The 19,296-nt window shown below is 45.1% G+C and overlaps 1 protein-coding gene and 1 long non-coding RNA gene across 10 annotated transcripts in view; one reads left to right on the top strand and one right to left on the bottom strand.

Annotated features, from left to right (window-relative positions):
• Nucleotides 1-12,580, top strand: part of TRAF3IP2 (TRAF3 interacting protein 2) — a 45,010-nt gene extending 32,430 nt beyond the window's left edge. The window contains exons 6-11 of one of the 3 annotated variants that reach the window (XR_009558666.2): nt 650-718; nt 1,794-1,910; nt 5,666-5,740; nt 8,166-8,297; nt 11,793-11,913; nt 12,087-12,580. Coding sequence is in view for 2 of the 3 variants with exons in the window: in XM_060283301.2 (XP_060139284.1) it covers nt 650-718; nt 1,794-1,910; nt 5,666-5,740; nt 8,166-8,312 (408 nt within the window). In the remaining variant the exon portion in view is untranslated. Of the gene's footprint in view, nt 1-649; nt 719-1,793; nt 1,911-5,665; nt 5,741-8,165; nt 9,340-11,792; nt 11,914-12,086 lie in introns of those variants that run through there. The other 2 variants (XM_060283301.2, XM_060283300.2) reach the window with 2 other exon arrangements.
• The window catches only part of LOC115866920 (uncharacterized), a 60,728-nt gene continuing 51,848 nt past the window's right edge, over nt 10,417-19,296 (bottom strand). For all 7 annotated transcript variants that reach the window (XR_009558671.1, XR_009558668.1, XR_009558670.1 and 4 more), the window contains one exon: nt 10,417-17,513. This is a non-coding gene — a long non-coding RNA (uncharacterized lncRNA). The remainder of the gene's footprint in view (nt 17,514-19,296) is intronic.

Here is a 19,296-nt window from a genome sequence, read left to right as displayed (position 1 = left end):
CTTCTGTAAAACAGAAAATAACTGGTTTTTCTCCCCTTCGAAGGCTTGATATTTAATACCAGTTTTTTCAAGGCCCAGGAGTTCTACTTCTTGACTTTCATCATAAACCTTTTCCCCACCATCTCAGTAATTGTTTTTGTGACTGTTTCTTGGACTTGTTTCAAGTTTCATGCAATCCTTTCTAAATATATAGATCGAAACTGGACATAATACCATAATAATGACCTGGCTAATGCAAGCAAAGTACCATATCGTATCTCAGTACACAATGTTACGCATCCATTAAAATGCTCCAGAATCATGTTTGCCTTCCAAATTACAGACATATATATATATATATATATATATATATATATATATATATATATATGCGTATGTTGCTGGCTTACATGCACCTGGTGGTCTACTATGTCTCTCAGATTTTTAAAACATAATTACAAATACTAAATACTCAAATGCCTACTAATCTTGAAATAGGAAACATTTTAAGAAAATTGTATCTTGATTTTTACATTTACCGGCTCCTCCTTGCAAAAAGCATTAGTGACTTTTTCAGTCTTAAATATATATAGCTTCTTGTGCTTTCTCTTCCTTTGCATCTAGACAGAGCTTCTCATTAAGAGTCACTTTCCACATCTTTTTCTTGTAGATTGACATATTTGAGGATAGAATCCGAGGCATTGATATCATTAAGTGGATGGAACGCTACCTTAGGGATGTAAGTACATTCCAAAATTCTGAACTTTTTTCTTGTGAGTAAGATAATTAGCTTGGGGAGTTATTTTATCAAAGAAGCACTGACACACCCACCAAGGGCAAAGCAGACAAAGTCCCAACAAAGCTTCCCTTGTTGGCAGCCGTGCAAAGACTTGGAAAGGAAGGATGGGGTCACCCTCCTGGACATGCACAGGCAGGAAGTAACCGTCGAACCAGACACAGGTGGTTGATAACAATCAGAGCAAACAATTTTTTGACCAGAATAGGAAAGGAGGAAATGAAGGCAGGGAGTGGGGAGGGAGCGGCAGAATTCAATTGAATCTGAGGCCACCCCAAATGTTTTGTGGGATCAGGCTGAAGGGGTTTCCAGGGCAGCCTCACAGGCCGTGCAGCACATTGCCCACAGCCCCCGGCGCCCCCGGTGCCCCCTCACAGCCTTGTGATTTGTTTTCCACTGACAGAATCTATACCGACCACTGGGACACTTTGTGCTTTAACAAGATAGAAATTGATTGCTGCCAGCCTGTCCGTGTCGGCCGCCTCTTTCGGAGGGAGCGGTGGGGGACAGAGTCTCAGCAGGCTGGGGTTTTGAGGCTTTTCCTTTTGTCTGCAGCCTGATGTTTGCCTTGTGCTGAAGGGTCTGCTCCTCGGCAAGCAGGGCAGTCAAGGGTGCAGTAACTGACAGCTTAGATCCTGCTGCCCGAGGGAGGGGGTTTTCATCGTTGTCGTTGCGGAGCCATTTTGCCACAATGCAGAGTCACTTAGTGATTCCGGTTTTCATTAGACGTTTATTAGCGATGGTTGTAGAAATCGGTGGGCAGAACCGTGTCCATCTAGGAGAGCCGGAGCCATTCGCTCTTGGTGTTTGAAGGGAGCTGGGGAGGGAGACAGGGGAGGAGGGGAGGCAGGAGTCTGCCTGGGCTGGGGCCGTGCCTTTCGCTTTCTGCGGATGGAGGCCCGGCCCTCCATCCTGCAGTGTATCAGAGAAGGCTCACAGTCCTGCTGGCCGGTTTCCAGCCTGCCTTCACCAAATGGACCACACTTCCATAAACATGCTTTCTCCCTCTCATTAACAGAAGACAGTGATGATAATTGTAGCAATCAGCCCCAAATACAAACAGGATGTGGAAGGTGCTGAGTCGCAGCTGGACGAGGATGAGCATGGCTTACATACTAAGTACATTCATCGAATGGTGAGTGAGGAAACCAGCACCTCGCCGGCCCTGGGCCCTCGGAGTCGGGCACTTTCTTCTGTGAAGGCCTGTCCTTCACCAGAGACCAGCCGGCTGATGGGTGAAGAACCCCCGCAGGAGAGGCGGGTGTTGGTTCTTGCTCCGCCTACCTTCAGGACCTGGGGCAAGTCCCCACACCTCTGGGACTCAGTGTACCTCTCAGTAACAGGGAGATTAACGTGTGATCTCTAAGTTCCAAGATTCTGGAAAGCAGTGCTTCACTGGCTTGGTTGTTTGTCAACAAATGTGAAACCTGGGGGGTGTGGTGGGGTGGCGGGAGACAGGGCCGTGAGGGGAGTGGGCTCCTGCATCTGTGTCCTGTTCTGTCCCCTGCCTTTTCAGAGAGCCAGAGTAGTGCAGCCAGAAGGACACCGCCTGTTGTGTCAAAGAGACTGTTCAAATCTAGCTTCCTCCTGCACAGGCTGTGTGACCACCGGCCAAAGGCTTAAACCTCTTTGTGCCTCCATGTCCCTATTCAGAAAATGGGTCACTAACACCGTGTTGTTGTGAAGATTGGATGAAATAATATCTGTGGAGCACATGGCACAGATCAGATGCTCGGTCAAGGGAAGGGATGTTTCTAGCTCATGATATATGAGCAACACCTGAACTATGGGGGCCTGGTCAAACTCAAACCAGGGGGAGACATTTATAGGAAGTTCGACTTAGCATCTGACAGAACATTCTGACTGAAAGTATCACCAGCTTTGGAACTGGCTGTGTTATGGACAAGCAGCCTCCCTGCTTTTCATGACTGTATAGAGCCTGTGGAGATGGTGCCTGTTTGACTAGGATGCCGGGCTAGACTTGTGACTGTCACACTCTCCTGTAGAGTCCCTTTAGGTGCCCATATGTGCTGGGGGCCCTGGGCCTCCCACCCTACCCAGAGCTGTCTGCATTTCTCAGGCTGGTTTACCAAGGATTCTGAGACTTAAAAAGGCTTGAAACTCACTGGTCTAGAACTTGTAAGCTCCATTTCAGCTCGAGCATTCCACAAGGGGGAAAGGCACCTGGAATGGGCATAAAAGGTCACTGATTAAGACAGGAAGATGGGGCAGGAAGCAGACATGGCCCAGATGGAATAAGTAAGCAGGACCAGGCAGGAGGCAGTCAGGCGGTCAGGGACACGCAGCTTCACCTCAGGGGAGGCGGACTGAAATCCAGGTCTGTCCTGTGGGTCGGGAGTACCGGAAAAAGGCAGGCTGGCTGGGTGGGTGTTCCCCATCTGGGTCTTCAGAGTCTCTGGCTCCTCTTCTACCAAGTGCCGACCACTTACTTGAGCTCAGAACCAACGCAAAGCAAAAGCCGAGGCAAGGTAGGGAGGTCAGAGAGCGAGGCCAAGGAGTCAGGAGATAAGTATCCCTCCTGTTCCATTCTTACCCAGCCTGACAGACCCTGGTGAGGCCCAGGAAAGCCACCCTTTCTGCCCTAAAAGGTCATGGCTGGTTCTGGGTGCTGCTATCCCTCGGCTGTCTGCATGGCCCCGAAGCACTCATGTCTAGGAACTGCCAGTCCTGGAGCCGACAGCGCTTGTGTGTGAAGGGCTCCAAGTCCTGTCAAGCTCTGCTGGTGTGTGGTGACGCCAGGCAGTAATAGGCAGCTGGACCTCAGGGCTTTTCTGACGGTGCCCAACCATGAACCAGATTGTCCCCAAACTTGGTTTCTTGGGGCAACAATGTCTCGGGCCCTTCCTCATCACTGGAGGGGTCGAAGAGGCCAGCTGCAGAAGTGCCTTCCTGCCCACCTGGCTGGCTTCCTGGTCCCCTCCAAGCAGCAGGAAACTCCAGGACAGAGGGAGCGAGGAGGTACCCATGAGTAACTGCATCATAGAGCCAATGGCTCCCAGAAGGCCCATCTCTGGAAACATAAGAGATGATGAAAACGCACCACTGCCGGGGTAGCCTAGTGGACAAGCAAAATTGTACAGTATGCAGTGTCCTGGAAGTCAGGGACTAAATCCAGTTCTTCACTTTTACCTTACAGGCCCTACACCCTTCCTCTCACTTGTTTGTGTTCGTGTGGTTGGTGCTTTTAGTTGCACCTCACTCGGGTCATTTTAAAATATGCCTTTGGTGTCGTCTTCTGATTTTTAATGTGAGATGGCACTGAGAAAACACCTCATGGAAGATTTGTGTGTGTTGTGACTGTGTGTGTGTGTGTGTGTGTGTGTGTGTGAGTGTAAGAGTGAGTGTTTATGAGGCTGTTTCTATGGTGATTTCAGTCATCACCACTGTCACTTTCTTCTCTGTTCTGTTTTTATTCCCATGCATGGTGAAGACTTCTCAGTTATAAAAATCAGTTGGAAGATGAGATAGTTGGGAACACATAATTCCTCATCTCCTTTGTCATCAGATGATTGAAAGCTTTGTGCTGGTTACAGGATTTGAAAGGCTCTAACTCCTCTCACGTTGAAAATTCTGGTTTTGATAGAGTTCTTGGCAGCTAAATCTTGCAGGGCCACCACAGTGTCAGAGCAAGTTGGAAGTGGTGTGGGAAACCTAAAGCTTGGCAGACGGAGCTTTCCTCATTGACCTCCTAGCCTCGCCTCCCTCGGCCTCCCTCAGCCTCCCTTGCCCTCCTGTGCTCTGGCCTCAACGCATTACTGGCTGGTCCCAACCCCACAAACATTTCTTCACACCTCCAGACATTTGCTCATGCTGTTTCCGCTGCTGAGAATGTTCTTCCCCTCCCCCCATTTTCCCTGTCTGACCAAATTCCTATTTTCTTTTAGTATCCAAATGACAACTCCCTTGTAACTCCTTCAAACCACTGGTGTAGAAAAGGATGGCCCCCACTGGGCTTCCACAGCGATTTGTTCATACCTTTCACACTGCACTGTGGTCGGTAGTTTTCCTTCCTGCCTGCTCATTAAACCGCTGGCTTTGTGAGGATAGGAATTATATCCATGGTGTCTGGTAAACTGGTTCTCAAAAAAAAAAAAAAAAAAAAAGATCCTGATTTGTAGCATTTGCCCATTTCCATGGTACAAATACTCTCACATGGCCGATTTCAACCTACCAATGTGAAGTCACTGAACACAGAATTGGGAAGAGATGCACATGAGTGGCTTCTGTGAACTGCTATGAGGCAACTCAGCACACCCTGTAAAGTATCCTAGTCCTTGAAACCCTAAGTCCAGCACAGAGCATGACTTTTTTTTTTTAATCTCAAATAGATCTTTGATTTTTTACACATTTTAAAAATATTTGACAAGTGGTTTTCAATAACAGTAACAATAGTTCCTTTATTTTCCTAGATTTTCTCGTTCTCTTAGGTGTTTTATTTTCTTACGTATTTTATTTGGAGAAGGGGTCCTTACCAGACTGTCAAAGGGACCCATGGCATGAGAAGATAAAGTGAGTGTCTTTAGAAGACTGGGGAGAGACAGAAGCTATTGTTAAAGATATGCACAAGATGGAGAGCCCAGTGTGAGCACGACCCGGGCACTGGGGTGCGGGGCCTGCCTTCACAGCATGGGGGAGAAGGTGGTGGTGCCGGCCGGGCCCCCTGACCACAGAGCATGACTTTCAATAGGCCTTCGATACATGACCGATGAATGAGCAGATGGCATACATGTGTGATGGAGAGTTTAAAGTTATGAGTGTGTGGCACTGAAGGAAATCAGAATAAAAATCCCGTGCGGGCTTGCATGATCGTGAGTACCATTGATTCATCCTCATTCCTGAAATTAATCCTTCAAGTGTGTTCTCTTCCAGATGCAGATTGAGTTCATAAAACAAGGAAGTATGAACTTCAGATTCATCCCTGTGCTCTTCCCAAATGCTAAGAAGGTAAACAAACAAACGGTTTGTTTGTTATCTGGGATTTTAAATGGAAAAGCTTGTCAGCCCTTTATCCATCCTTCGAGATAGCAGTGTTGCCAGAAAGATCAACAGGTTGTAGCACTCAGTTGAGCAGCGTGAATCAGGAAGGTTTCAGAGCTTTACCTGATAGACCATCCTAATTGTTCAAGCAGCCATCACACACAGAGAAGTAGTTTGTGTTGTAACTCATGAGACGAAAAGAGACTGTTCATCTGATACTTCTTATCTCTTGCACATAAAAGTCGAGATGTGTGCATTTTTTGCAGGCTGTTCCACGGAAATGTTTGGTTACACACAGTTCAGCTCTCAAAGCTGTAGAATATGGGAATTAAACCTATACAGTTACCGAAGGGAACTTTGCTGTGGGTCATATGAGGGTTTTTTCACTGGAAGGGCAGGCCAGCAGATTTGGAGAACGGGGGCAAAAACATCTGAGGTCCCACGCCAGGCTTGGAGAAGCGAAGGCAGCAGTGTAGTAAACATCTTGGGAGCCACACCACGGCACCCTGAGCTCAGGCCCAGCCCCACCCTGGAGGATCCCTAGATGTCAGGACTGCACTGAGACTTCTGCCCTGGGTGAGGGAGGGTTCCATTTATGGGAACGGGACCCCTGGGGTTGCGCAGTTCACAGCCTGCCAACAGTGTGCTTTCCATCCCTCGCCCAGGCTCTGACTGCTCTCACTGCAACATGTCCTTCCTGGTCTCCCTGTGTCCGCTTTGACCCTGTACAAGCCATCCCCTGTGCTGCCATCAAAGAAGAACATCCGAAATGTAGATCTGATCTGTCTCTGTCCAGCTTAGAAATTTTGTGGTGGTTTCCTACTGACTACAAGATCACATCGGTCTTCCTTAGTATGGCGTGCTTGGCCCGTCAGAAGAGGGCTGTGCTGCCTGCCTGGCCTTCCCTCTCGCCACCGTGCGCACAGATGACACTACGCCCTGGGCACGGTGGCCTGTTTCAGCTTGCCCTCACACACGCCCCACTCTTTCATGTTTCTGTGCCTTTGTACTTGTGCTCCCACTGCTCTGCCGTGCCCTTCCTTGGTTGTGTGTCCAGCGAACTCTTGCTTATCCCCATAGCACCCAATCCCTCTAGCCTCTCCTCCCCCGTGCCGATGTACTGAATAGTCCCTCTCTTGAGAGCTCTTAATTATAGTACCTGGAGTCAGTGGTGCGTGGCTGGGGCTGTCTGGAGTAATTGTTTAGAATTACTGGAGCGTTATGGTGATAGAAAAAAGCAGACCAGCTTTTAGTTGGTTTTGTTAATGTTTTTTAAACTTCCTCAAACAGTCCCCTTGTTTACCCGCTCTCAGGGCAGACTGCAACCCCCCTGCTGCCCCGGCCACTTGGCATGTTATGGCCTAGAAAATAGTTACATTTTGACTCCATCATAAGACTGTGAACTCCTCAAGGCAGTAATTGTGTCTTTTTCATTTGGGCATCATCAATACCCAGCATGGTGCCTGACCTACAGCAGGTGCTCCTGTCTAAGCTCATCCTGCAATCCCCAAAGGAGTCCTATCTACTCAGTGAAAAATCTCTGAGGCCCTATCTGATACAGCCCCCTCTACTTCCAAAACCCCCCCCCCCTACTCTCTTTCATTCATTCTTCTCTGGCCGCACTGGCAAACATGCTTCCACCACAGGGCCTTTGCACTGGCTCTCCTAGCTGCCTGGACCCAGACATCCACAAAGCTTGCTCACTACTCTGTCACGTCTTTGCTTGTTTTCTCAGTAAGACCTCTCCCTCACACCCTATTTAAAACTGCAAATCTTTCATCCCTGCCCAGCACTTGCTACCCCTTTTCTCTGTTTTATTTTTCTCCACAGCCTGCATTACCGTTGAACCCACTATATATTTTACTTATTCATTGTCTTTCTTTCCCCAACAGAATGTCCACTCCCCAAGGGCACTCTGAAACTGCACCCTCACGATCCCTGGCTTACAGGTTCTGCTTTTGCCTGATAACTGCGATCTGGTGGGCTTCTTCTGTGAGCCAGCCCTGTCGCTGGAGTGAAAGGATAATGAATTAGATTAAGCCCAAAGACTTGGCACCCTTCTGCGGAAGCCACAGAGGAGTTCACACCACTCTGCATGACTTCCGTCCTACCCCTTTTATGGGATCATGGTGAAAAGCACACTGAGATGCAAAGGGCAGGTAGCCTGGGAGACTGAAGGAAGATGCTGGACACATGTGCTTTCCATAACAAGCTACACAGCTTGCACCCAGAGCCATTTCACACTCGAACCCCTTCCGAAAGCAAAACAGTACAACTCCCAGAAGAATTGAGTAGGAGACGCCCATGAAGGAAAAATTGGGAACTGAATCTGGGATCTAGAGTCCAGGTTTTTCTCTAATGGCTTTTGCTTCTGTCACTCTCTCTCCCCTAGGAGCATGTGCCCACCTGGCTTCAGAACACTCACGTCTACAGCTGGCCGAAGAATAAAAAAAATATCCTTCTGCGGCTGCTCAGAGAGGAAGAGTATGTGGCTCCCCCGCGAGGGCCTCTGCCCACACTTCAGGTGGTTCCCTTGTGACTCCCTCCATCCCCAGATCTGGGGGCCATGCCACGTTTGGGCCCCTGTTCTGACGAGCACTCTTCTGGCTGAGGCTGTGTGGCAGCGTTCAGGGCTGTTGTTTTCAGTCCCTTCCTGAGGGGCCCTCCCACCCCAGAAAACCTGTTCTGCAGAGTCCTCTTCCTCCCGGCCACCCCAGACCTCAAAGGACCTTGTCTTTGAAACAGAGGCCACGGATGCTCTGCATTCCCTTCTTCTTAAGGCCACTGCAGGTTCCTTCTAAGAGTGTGACGTGTCCAGAACGGGCTCTCAGCACTTAGCAAGTAGACAGTACAAGTGACATTGCAATACATGTCAACGACCACACTCTCCCATCACTTTGGGCTACTTTTCTGAGTTAGCCAGATGCTGTGTGTCTTTAGACCACACTGATTCATGTACAAATAATAAAATATTTACTCTTTTGTAAAATTGTGTTTCACTTATCTCAAAGGACATAGATATATATTAATTTATCTAGGCAGGTGCTTCCCGGGACATCAATAAAGCTGCTTAAATAGAATATTAGACAAATGTAACAGACTACTTTGTATTAAAGGATTAAGGCCAGAGAGTTAAACAATCCCTTTTAACTTAATCTTGAAAGCTTTATTCCTGCAGTAGAATTTTTTGAACAAAACAACTTTGTACCATACACAGCCATGATTCTAAATAAAATCATAGTTCTTAGGAAGATGAGTACTTATCAACTATAAATAAGAAACCTTGCTGATGAATTGCAAAGAACACTAGTTTTCTTTACATTGTAACCTAGATGTCTACTGGGTACAGTGAATGTCTTTGTTTATTTTTGTTTTTTTGTTTTTTTGCGATACACGGGCCTCTCACTGTTGTGGCCTCTCCCATTGCGGAGCACAGGCTCCAGACGCGCAGGCTCAGCGGCCATGGCTCACGGGCCCAGCCGCTCCGCGGCATGTGGGATCTTCCCAGGCCGGGGCACGAACCCGCATCCCCTGCATCGGCAGGCAGACTCTCAACCACTGTGCCACCAGGGAAGCCCAATGTCTTTGTTTTTAAAACTAGGAAGAGAAAAGAAAAGCTAGTATACCCGAAGTCCTCATTTGTAAGACTTTATGACGAGTACCTTTAGAGTCATAGCATTTGGGACCTGGTAAAACTGACGTACTTGTTTAGTTAACTCAAAGTGCCTGGAAAACACCCCAGACACAAACATCAAGGCTTCCTCCTCTCTTTTTATTGTCTTTTTTGGAGGTGACACCATCATTAAAGATTCTACACAGAGTTGTACAAAAGTGGCATCAGCAATGATTACTCTGAAATGTTTCTAGTTTGTGGAGGTTTAATAATGTGATGTTATTACGCCTTCCTCACTTCGGAGGCCTGTTCTGAGCCCTCAGCCACTATTCCTCCCCGAGGTGAATGATGAAGGAAGTTACCCTGGTCCTCATGCATTCATCTGCAGGTTTGCAGGGGATGGAAGTGGCCTAGGGCTGACTCAGTAATAATAACCTCTTAGCCTCAAAGCTTTATTCAGACCTAAACTGATGTTAGGGGTGACGTGTGCAGAGTGCAAGGCTAGAGTCTTATCTGATATTTAGTGACTAACTGAAAACTTACAACGTGATTTTTAATTTCAGTGACTGGTTTCAGAATATCTGCCTGGTTAGTTCAATTTCTGTATTATTCAAAGGCATCTCAGTTCATGGCTACAATCGAAGTATTAGACTAGCTCTTTCTCAGCGCAGTGCCCCCCAGAATTGTTGTTGATACCGTTTTTCTTTGCTTCCTATTAAACAAATCACCTGTTTAAAGACTGAGCTCTTCTCGGAGCCATGTCTGCGAGGGAGGCAGGCCCTCCGTTTCGAACATTCCAGACCCTGTTTCATGATGTTTTGCCAGGAGCCTTCTTAACCTCAGTCACTTCATCAGCCACTTTGCCAAATGCCCCATTGTCACCATCACCTTTGCCAAATGAATTGCAAAGTCCTGTGACCACTGGGAAATGATCCAGAAAGAGTCTCTCAAAACACACGATCTTTCTGTTTCTTCTTAATGAACCAAGAAGAATCAGTGAGACCCACCTCCTAGTGGCAAATGAGAGAGAAGGAAAGTTAGAGTATGGGAAAATGTCACAAAGAAGAAATGCCTCTCCCCCTGAAGAATTATGCAATATTTTTCAAGGTATATCGTTCTATAAGGGCCCATGAACCAAATAAACCACCACCAAAACGAGAAAGGATGAATGAAATCACCAATGAAAATTTAATTCCCATATCATTTATTTCTGCCAGGGAATCTTCAGTCTGGAAAGGACCCTAGAAATCATGCACCTCTGCAGTTTTGTTTCAGGCATGAGAAAAGTGAGGTGCAGAGCACCCGTGGCTCTGCTAAGCTCACCCTTGGGCTAGAACACCCTGGCTTCCAGTCTACAGACATTTATTCGGTGAACCTAGAAAACTTTCTGGGTTTTGATGGTAGATTTATTCAACAAATGACCCAGTGTCTCCTGGAGGTATACTGGGCCTCATGAACATAGGAGAAGGCTGAGGGAAGATGCACCTCTGTCCTCTGGTGGCTGGAGGATTAAACGATCATGTTGCAACTTGTTCTGTGGGAGATTCTTTGGGGGGTTAATTATTGCTGTACGGAGGGTGACTTTTCTTGAAGTAGTTTGGCATGTTTATTTTATCCTGCTATTCTATGAAACCAAGGCACAATTGAAAAGATCTTGACACCTTCCAGAAGCTTACAGACAAAACCCGCCAGTAGATCGATTTCTTTTCGTTGTATCTGGCCAATCTCCAAAACAACAACCATGAAAAGGCTTTTATTTTTCAATACTGTAATAGTCATCTTTCCCTCTCCTTTTCTGTTTTTTCTCCCTCCCGCTCCTAATTCTACACGAGTGGTACTCGTTGGAGTAATACTTAGCTGTTTGGAACCCCTGCATTACCCTTCATGAGAAATGTGTGGGTCTGGCTAACTCTCCTTTGGGTGGAGGGAGGCTGCAAGAAGGGAGACACATCAACAACACAGAGGAGCCTCGCTCATTCAATACAGCTGGCACTGGGGAGGCCTGGTGCCCAGGCAGGACAGCATGTTCCTAACTTAATACTGATTTGTTCCATTTTCTATTGCAAAAGGCTTTCAGATAGAATCACTGGTGGGAGGCTTTCACAGACCCTGGGCAGTCACGTGCTGCCCACCCACCCACGTGAGCTACAGCCCCTCCATCTGTGATGGTGCATTTGCTCCCAAATCTTTAGCCTCAAGCCAAGCAGGTGGGACCTGTAAGAGGAACACTGTAGTGTAGTTCTCTATTTAACTGCCCAAGAAGCTTCTGAGTCTGGGGCTAGGTCATGCTTACTGGGGTGTGTAGGAAGTGATAGTTGAGCCTTTGCTGAACAATGAAAGTCTTGGAGGAGCGAAGTGTACCTGGGCAAAGGTGACCATGTTCTGGACCTGCCTGCTCTTTTCTAGAAACGCTTGTACGGAAAGAGTAATTGCAGCCCCCAGATCTCCCAGGACTCGTAAACTAAGACCAGGAGGGCACACGCTTCTTGTCCCTGGCCTGACCTCCTTTGCTGCCTTCACCAGGAAGGTGCTGACGGTAGATGGGGGGGGTGGGGGGGCGGCGGCGGGGAGGGAGAGGGAGAGGGAGGGCGAGAGGGAGAGAACTCATGCCTGATGGATCCCATTAGGCTTAGTGTGCAAAGCAAGTTGAGATGAAGTAGCTGCTCTGGTATGCGTCCAAAACTGCTGTTCTATTTTTAGTCTCTCCAGCGTGCTTCTTAGCCCCGCATTGTGCGCCTGGGCACCTGGATCGGCAGCGAAACATGGAGCTGAGCCACTCATTTGTAAAGCTGGAAGGAAGGAGGCCGTTGATGCGGGGCTTGTTTATCGCTGACGGGGAAGGGAGACCTGGAATGTTAATGAGGACGGCTCTCTGAAGCATGCCTTCATGGTTAGCCAGGAGTTCAAAGGAAGAGGCAGGCTCAGTCCTGTGCCGAACAAATGTGAACCGTTGATAGAGGGAAGGAGAAATCAATTATGCTGCCGCAGGCCTCCATGTCATTGTGTTGCAGTTGTTAGGAAAGGTAGGACAAGGACCAGATCTCAAAAGGAAACAAAGCCACATGGCCTTGAAGTATAACGAGTTTGCCATGGCAACTGATGGAAATGAGCCTCCTGGGCACTGAGCAGGTGTGTTATCTTACAGAATAAATATACTTCTCTCACTCCCAGGTTTTTATAATAAAACCTGTGTTTGGATTACTTTCCCCTCCTCTTTGTTACCCAGAGAAGCTGGCTGTTGCTCAATCAGTCCAAGGCTCTAGTGAGGGAAATGTAATCGGTGTCATCAAAAGGGCTGCTTTCGAGAAGCTGCCGCCCGGCTTGGCTGCCAGCCTCGTAGCTGAGCAGCAGCTGGGCCACAGGTACCTGTCTGGCTTTTGCCACCTTCCAGGCGACGCCCGGCACAGAAATCCACCTGGTCACGCAGTCACGGAGGCGTGACAGGGAGGCCCTGCTCTCAAGCTGGCACGGTGGTCAAAAGCTGCGTTCTTCCAGGGAGAGGAGAAATGTGAGAAGGTGAGTTAGGGACCCGACCAATTTTCAGCATCCTGTGTTACCCGGGATAGGGGTCAAGGGTTCCCTGAGTTTAGAGATTAACAGATTCTATCTTCCAATCTGTTGTTATAACAAAGTTCAGTTACTCAGAAACTTGCAGAGAGCTGCTGTTTCCCTGAACTTTAAATCGTCCCTCACAATGGGGTCTGGGGTGGCAGATTCTCGGGTCTGAAATGCACACAAAACGTGGAGATTTTATAAAACGCTCCTGAGTCAGAAAGAAAAGTTGACTTTGCACTGTTACAAGGCCAAAAATAATACAGCAGGATAGTCCTATTTTCATTGCTCTCACTTTGTGACTAAAAGAAAACTTCCACTCTGGCTTCAAATTGATTTTCAAAGCAAGATGCTCATTCATAAGAGGCTCCTAGAACATGGACAGTTCTAGACTAGGTTTGGGCAAAACAGCCAGCCTGAGGAGAATTGTGCAGTCGGGGCAGCAGCTAATGCTCCACAGCACCTAAACCCCATCCCCTGCTTCTGTATGGGCTCCTTCTTGCCTCCAATGAGATGCCCAGCATCAGCTCCTGCTCCTCTGGTAGAGTCTTGTCCCCCCAGACGATGCCCCGGCTGCCCCTCCACACATCACCTTATCTTTGACCCTAATAAGAAAAAATAATGGCTGCCTGAAGAATGAATTTAAGCTGTGGTGTCAGCGTGGAAAGGGTTTCATGCACTAGCCCTCCTAGGCAAAGGGGTATCACCAAGTCCAGGCACTAAACCATGCTGTGTAGTATGCTTAAGAGGGGGCGGGGGCATTCCAAAGTGAGTGGGCAGGGCTTTCCCACAGTCAAGTTTTTAAAATTCAAGATTCTAAACTAGGTCTTTGGATACTAGCCTATACTTATTCTTTGAAAAGACACGTGAAGCAGAAGTCTCTGATATCCCAGTGTGTGCATGAAAGTTCTGGTTCCATCCTGCTACCATTTCTAATGAAACTGTCACGTAAAAGCTAAACCAGAAAGGTCAGGGGTATGGTGGGGAATGGGGAGGTTTAAGCAGCAGTCAGTCACAGATCAGCAACCAACATCCAGTTATTTACTAAATGCCTACTATGTGCAAGGGGCTTATGCTTGGCACAGAGGTCAGTGATACATGCTCTTGCCCTCCAATTATTTAAAATCTAACTGGGGAGAGAGGCCGTCATGTGAAAAGAGATTACCCAAGGCAGCGTACAGTAGACGCTAAGCAAACAGACCAGCTGGTCCCTTTTCCCTGCTCCTCACTATGACTGGGGACTGAGCTCTCATTATGCAGTTTCAAGGTCAGATTTTCAAAGAAGCAGATGATTGGAGACTTTTCCTAATAAATAGAAGATGTGCTCACTCCTCCTCTCCACATACACCTTTTAGATTATAATATTCAGGCCCTATAAATCACCATGTAAATGAGATCTGAGTTAGGAGACAGAATTTAAGAAATGGGAAAGTATAAAAATGCATCACAGAGTGTGCATATTAAACCAGTAAATGACAGTGCAGCCCACAGGGCATACATCAGGCCTCTCTAGACAGCAGCTTAGACCTGTGCCTCAAGAAGCGCCAGACAATACTGTAGTTGCAAGATGAGGAAGTGCTTTTTACACTGCAGCCTCCACATCTGGGGGAGCAGAAACCTAGCCGGTACTGGGATCAGCTGCGAGAGAGCAAAGGGATTTCTGCACTCTGTTGGGTAGGGTCTGGGGAGTGTTCGAAGTTGAGTCTGTCAGCTAAATATACAAGTAACTGAGCGAGAGAGCAGAGAATGATAATGTGCTGGAATGGGCAGAGAGACTTTCTCCATGAATGAGTATCGGCATGGTCCAGTTTCCCCAGACAAAATCTGTGGCAGAAAACTGACCAAGCTGATCTGTGATGTGTCTTGACGTGTTTCGTACTTGAGTGAGTGGTAATCAGACAACCCTGAGTTTGAATCAAACCTGTTCGCTTACAAGCTCCGTGATCTTTGGCAAGTTACTTTACCTCTCAGAGTCTCAGCCATTGAAATGGGGACAACAGAACCAACTCCTAGGGAGGTTGTCGGGACAAGGTAAGACGGGTGATATAAAGCTTCTAGAATAGTGCCTGGCACAGAGTAAATGATAAATTTTCCTTCCTTTCTTGCCCTTTCCTTCTTGCTTTCCACCTCATAATTAATGATTACTTATGGGAACTTTGGATATTTTCTTATTTCTAAAAAGTCAAATAGCAAATCCTAACAACAAACTTTCATTTTAAAAATGAAGCCTTAGGAGAGGTCAGCATATGAGCTTTTAAGCTGAAAACTTCCGTCTAGTTTTTCAGAGAAACTAATCAGCACAGTTTGTTTTCTTAATAAGGCCTGCAAGAGGCCATAGCAGACTCAGAACAATCACAGCATCTGGAGACAGCCTTCTTCCTCTAGCATCTTGCTAAGGAGCAAAACTCCAGCAGCACTGGCTTGGACGATTAGAGTTATAACACATCAAACTTGGCAATGAGGTTTGACTTTAAAGGAAACTAACTTTAGAGATTCACAACGGGGCCTCAAAATTAGGAAAATGGATTTGAAACTATTTTGAAAAGTAATTTGAAAGGCAGTATTGTGTTCATATTATACCTATTACTTAAAAGCAAGTTTTGAATTCAGGTTGGGAAAACTGCTATGCTCTCCCCTGGCTCTGCTTTTCCAAGAAATGAGGTATCACTGCCTTTTCCTCCCAGTCCACTGTGAACCGTCCAGCCAGGGAGAAAAGTGGGGGTGGGCCTAAGCAAACATTTAGATTGGAAGTTAATTACCATATTGATTAGTGTTTCTTAAACCTCTTCCTTTTTTCCCAAAAGGAAAAAGTTCTCTTGAGACCACCTTTTATGTTGACTTAAATAATTTTCATCATCTTGTTCCTTAAATACGTGCCAATGTATAATTAGGTATAAATGCTTTATACTTATAGCTCATTAAAAACTATAAGTACACAAAATGAAAAAGTTCTAGACGTCTGTTGCACACAGTGTGAATATACTCAATACTACCAAGCTGTACACTTAAAAATGGTTAAGACAGTAAGTTTTAGGTTATGTGTTTTCTTTACCACAATTAAAACAAACCATAAGAAGAAATCAAATTTAACAAGCTAGATAAAAACAAGATCACCAGATAAATTCAAATAAGAAACATTAATTTAGTGTAAAAGTGGTAAAGTTTTGCTGAAACTAAGTAGCCAATGTTGGATTTAATTACAATGTATACATGTAATTATAAAAGCATAATAAGATGCTTTTATGCATTTTATGTCTCAATTGTTGACCTAAATATTTGATTATGAGCATGATGGACAGTCCTTTGATTCGCAATCATTATCATTACCATAATTTTTCCTTCCATCAGGTTACTCATTTGAAACCATCAGTTGATTATTTTAATTGGTCCAACTCATCTAAAAATGGTTTTCTCCAAAATATAATATTGATAATTATTTTTTTAAAAAGCTCCTAACAAAAGTCCTTCATGGAGAATATTTGCAAGCTGATATGCCATATAAACACACACACACAAACACATCTGTCAATAATCTGAAAAAAGTGGCTGTTTTGCCTAGCTTCTTTTGAGTTCAATATATGATACCAAGAGACCTGTAATGACTCAGTTTTCTCTCTACTTTCCTCTATTTGAACTATTGTAAAACTTCACTTATACCAGTGCCATGATTCATTTGGCCTTCACTTTGCATGAGTACATCATTTGTGTATCAAGTCAGCCAGCTCAGTTCTTTTTTCATCAGCCTGTGACAATTAAAGTAGCATGGTTATTTTTATGATGGAAAGTCAAAATTAATTTATTAAATAAAGACATAAATCTCATCAGTGAGCAGTTTTAGATTTATAGTTGGTAAGAAAACGCAATATAATTTTTACTGAACAGAAATCAAGATGGTTTTTGTATTTTGATGCCAGGAATGCCAATCTAAAACTACCACCAGTTTAAAAGTTAAATATTGACACATTACTAATCACACGGTACCAACCCAATTTTAAACACAAAGCACCAACACTAAAAGTATGTGGTTATAAAACGAACATCCCAGATATGCTTATATTTTATAATGTAAGTTTTTTTTCGATCATCATTGAAATGAAAACACATTATTACTGATGGATCATCAATAATACATACACAGACCTCTAGTTTGAGGAAAAACTGATACTATATACATAGATAATAGAAATCTTTAAAGAATTAGAACACTGCAAAAGTGGAGTGAGGAGGGCATCCCACGAGTGGGATAGCTGGTGCCAGTGCCCAGGCAGCTCAAGAGAGCCACCGCTGCAGAGGGTCAGCTTAGCTCAGTGTCAGAGCCAAAGCAGGCTGAGAGGATGGCTCAGCGCAGGGTGGCCCAGGTGGGCTGAGGATTGAGGGTGGGAGGGGCAGCCCGGCAGGAGGTTTCAGAGCCCACGTGGGGTGAGGGGAGTGTTCTTGCAAAGGCATAGCCTAGTGCGAGATGTTGGCGTCGAGGCAGGGTGAAGAGGATATTTCAGAGCCCAGATGGGGTGAGAGGCGTATCTGTGTAGGAAGGTGGTCCAGCACAGGTTGTTATAGCCAAAACAGGTATGTTACCTAATAAGATACAATAAGAACACAGCATCACTTCTGTGGTATTCCTGACAAAGACATATGCATAACTTAATCATGAGAAAACATCATATGAGGGACATTCTGCAAAATGACTGGCCCATATTCTTTCAAAGTGTCAAGGATATTAAAGTCTAGGAAAGGTGGAGGAACTATTTCAGATTGAAGGAGACTGGAGAGACATGGGGAATAATTACATGGTGTGGTTTGGAACTGGAATCCTTTTGTTATAAGGTATGTATGGAGAAATCTGACTGGAGTCTGAGGATTAGACCCCAGTGTACCAATGTTAATTTCTCAATTTTGCTGTTTGCACTGGAGTTGTAGGGGAATGTCTCTGTTTGAGCTATGTCTCTGTTTGAGTTGTAGAATGTGAGCTATGATATTCAGGAGTAATGGAGGAATTGGATTGACAACTTCCTTTCAAATATTTCAAGGGAGAAAAGATCTTTGTACTTTGCTTGCAATTTTTCTGAAAATTTGAGATCGTCTCAGAATTTTAAATTTAATGAGATTGAGGAATGTTGTTTCTTTCTTTAAAAAAAGAGGACCAAAAATTCATGTATAAAGTCTGACCAACTATATAGAAATGTCTTGCAAAGTGGTAAGAGTTCCCATATTAAGCACTTATAATGGGTCAGTCAGATGTTAAACTAAACAGTTTGTGTATCTTATCTTATTTAAATTTCACACCAATCTTACAAAGTGGGTACTACTAGTATCATTTTACAGATGAAGAATCTGATGCTCAGAGAGGCTGAGTAACTTGCCCAGGCTCTTAACAAACCTACTGTACTGCTCAAGAAAAAAAAGATTGGAAAAAAATTTCCAAAAAGATTGGAGATTTTTTTTTTTTTTTTTTGGTGGTACGCGGGCCTCTCCCGTTGCGGAGCACAGGCTCCGGACGCGCAGGCTCAGCGACCATGGCTCATGGGCCCAGCCACTCCGCGGCATGTAGGATCCTCCTGGATCGAGGCATGAACCCGTGTCCCCTGCATCGTCAGGCGGACTCTCAACCACTGCGCCACCAGGGAAGCCCAATTGGAGAATATTAATAGCAGTAGTCTCAGGGCAGTGGGACTACAAATAACTTTTGGTTTTTCCTTTTGTAGTTTTCAATATTTTCCAAAATATCTACAATGGCATGTTACTTTTGTAATTAGGAAAAAAGAGAAAGTTGTCATTTACAAAATAATCATTGTGGAGCGATGTTGTAAAAATATGTTGATTATTCAAAACCATACTGAACAACCCAAACTATTACTAGTGATACTATCTCTTAGTAGTGATATTATTGATGACTTTCATTTTTAATTTTTTGCTTCTCTGTAATTTACTGTTTCTATAATTAATTTATTCATTCAACAAATACTTACTGAGCATCTACTATGATTTATTTTTATAAGAAGAAATAATTTTTAAAGAAAAAAATGTACTGTATAAGTCCAGAGTTGTAAATTTTATTCAAAAGAGCAAGGAGGAACAATATGTGTGCTTGGAAAAAGACAGGGCACCAAGATGTTACTAGCAGTTATGTTTCAGTGGTGAGTTAGTGGAAAGTTTATCTTTTCTTAATACTTTTCTATGCTCTCCCAGTTTTCAACAATATGTATTACTTCCACATTCTATTCATGGCTGTGTCTCCAGTGCTTAGAAGAGGAAGTGGCACATGGTAGGAGTTCAAGAAGATGTTTTGAATGAACGAATGCTTTTGATTACAAATACCAAAAATATACAGTTTTTAAAAACAGCAATAAGGAGTTCCCCA

Source organism: Globicephala melas, chromosome 14 (genome assembly GCF_963455315.2).
Source record: "Globicephala melas chromosome 14, mGloMel1.2, whole genome shotgun sequence".
NCBI lineage: Eukaryota > Metazoa > Chordata > Mammalia > Artiodactyla > Delphinidae > Globicephala > Globicephala melas.
This window is presented reverse-complemented; position numbering and strand designations above follow the sequence as displayed.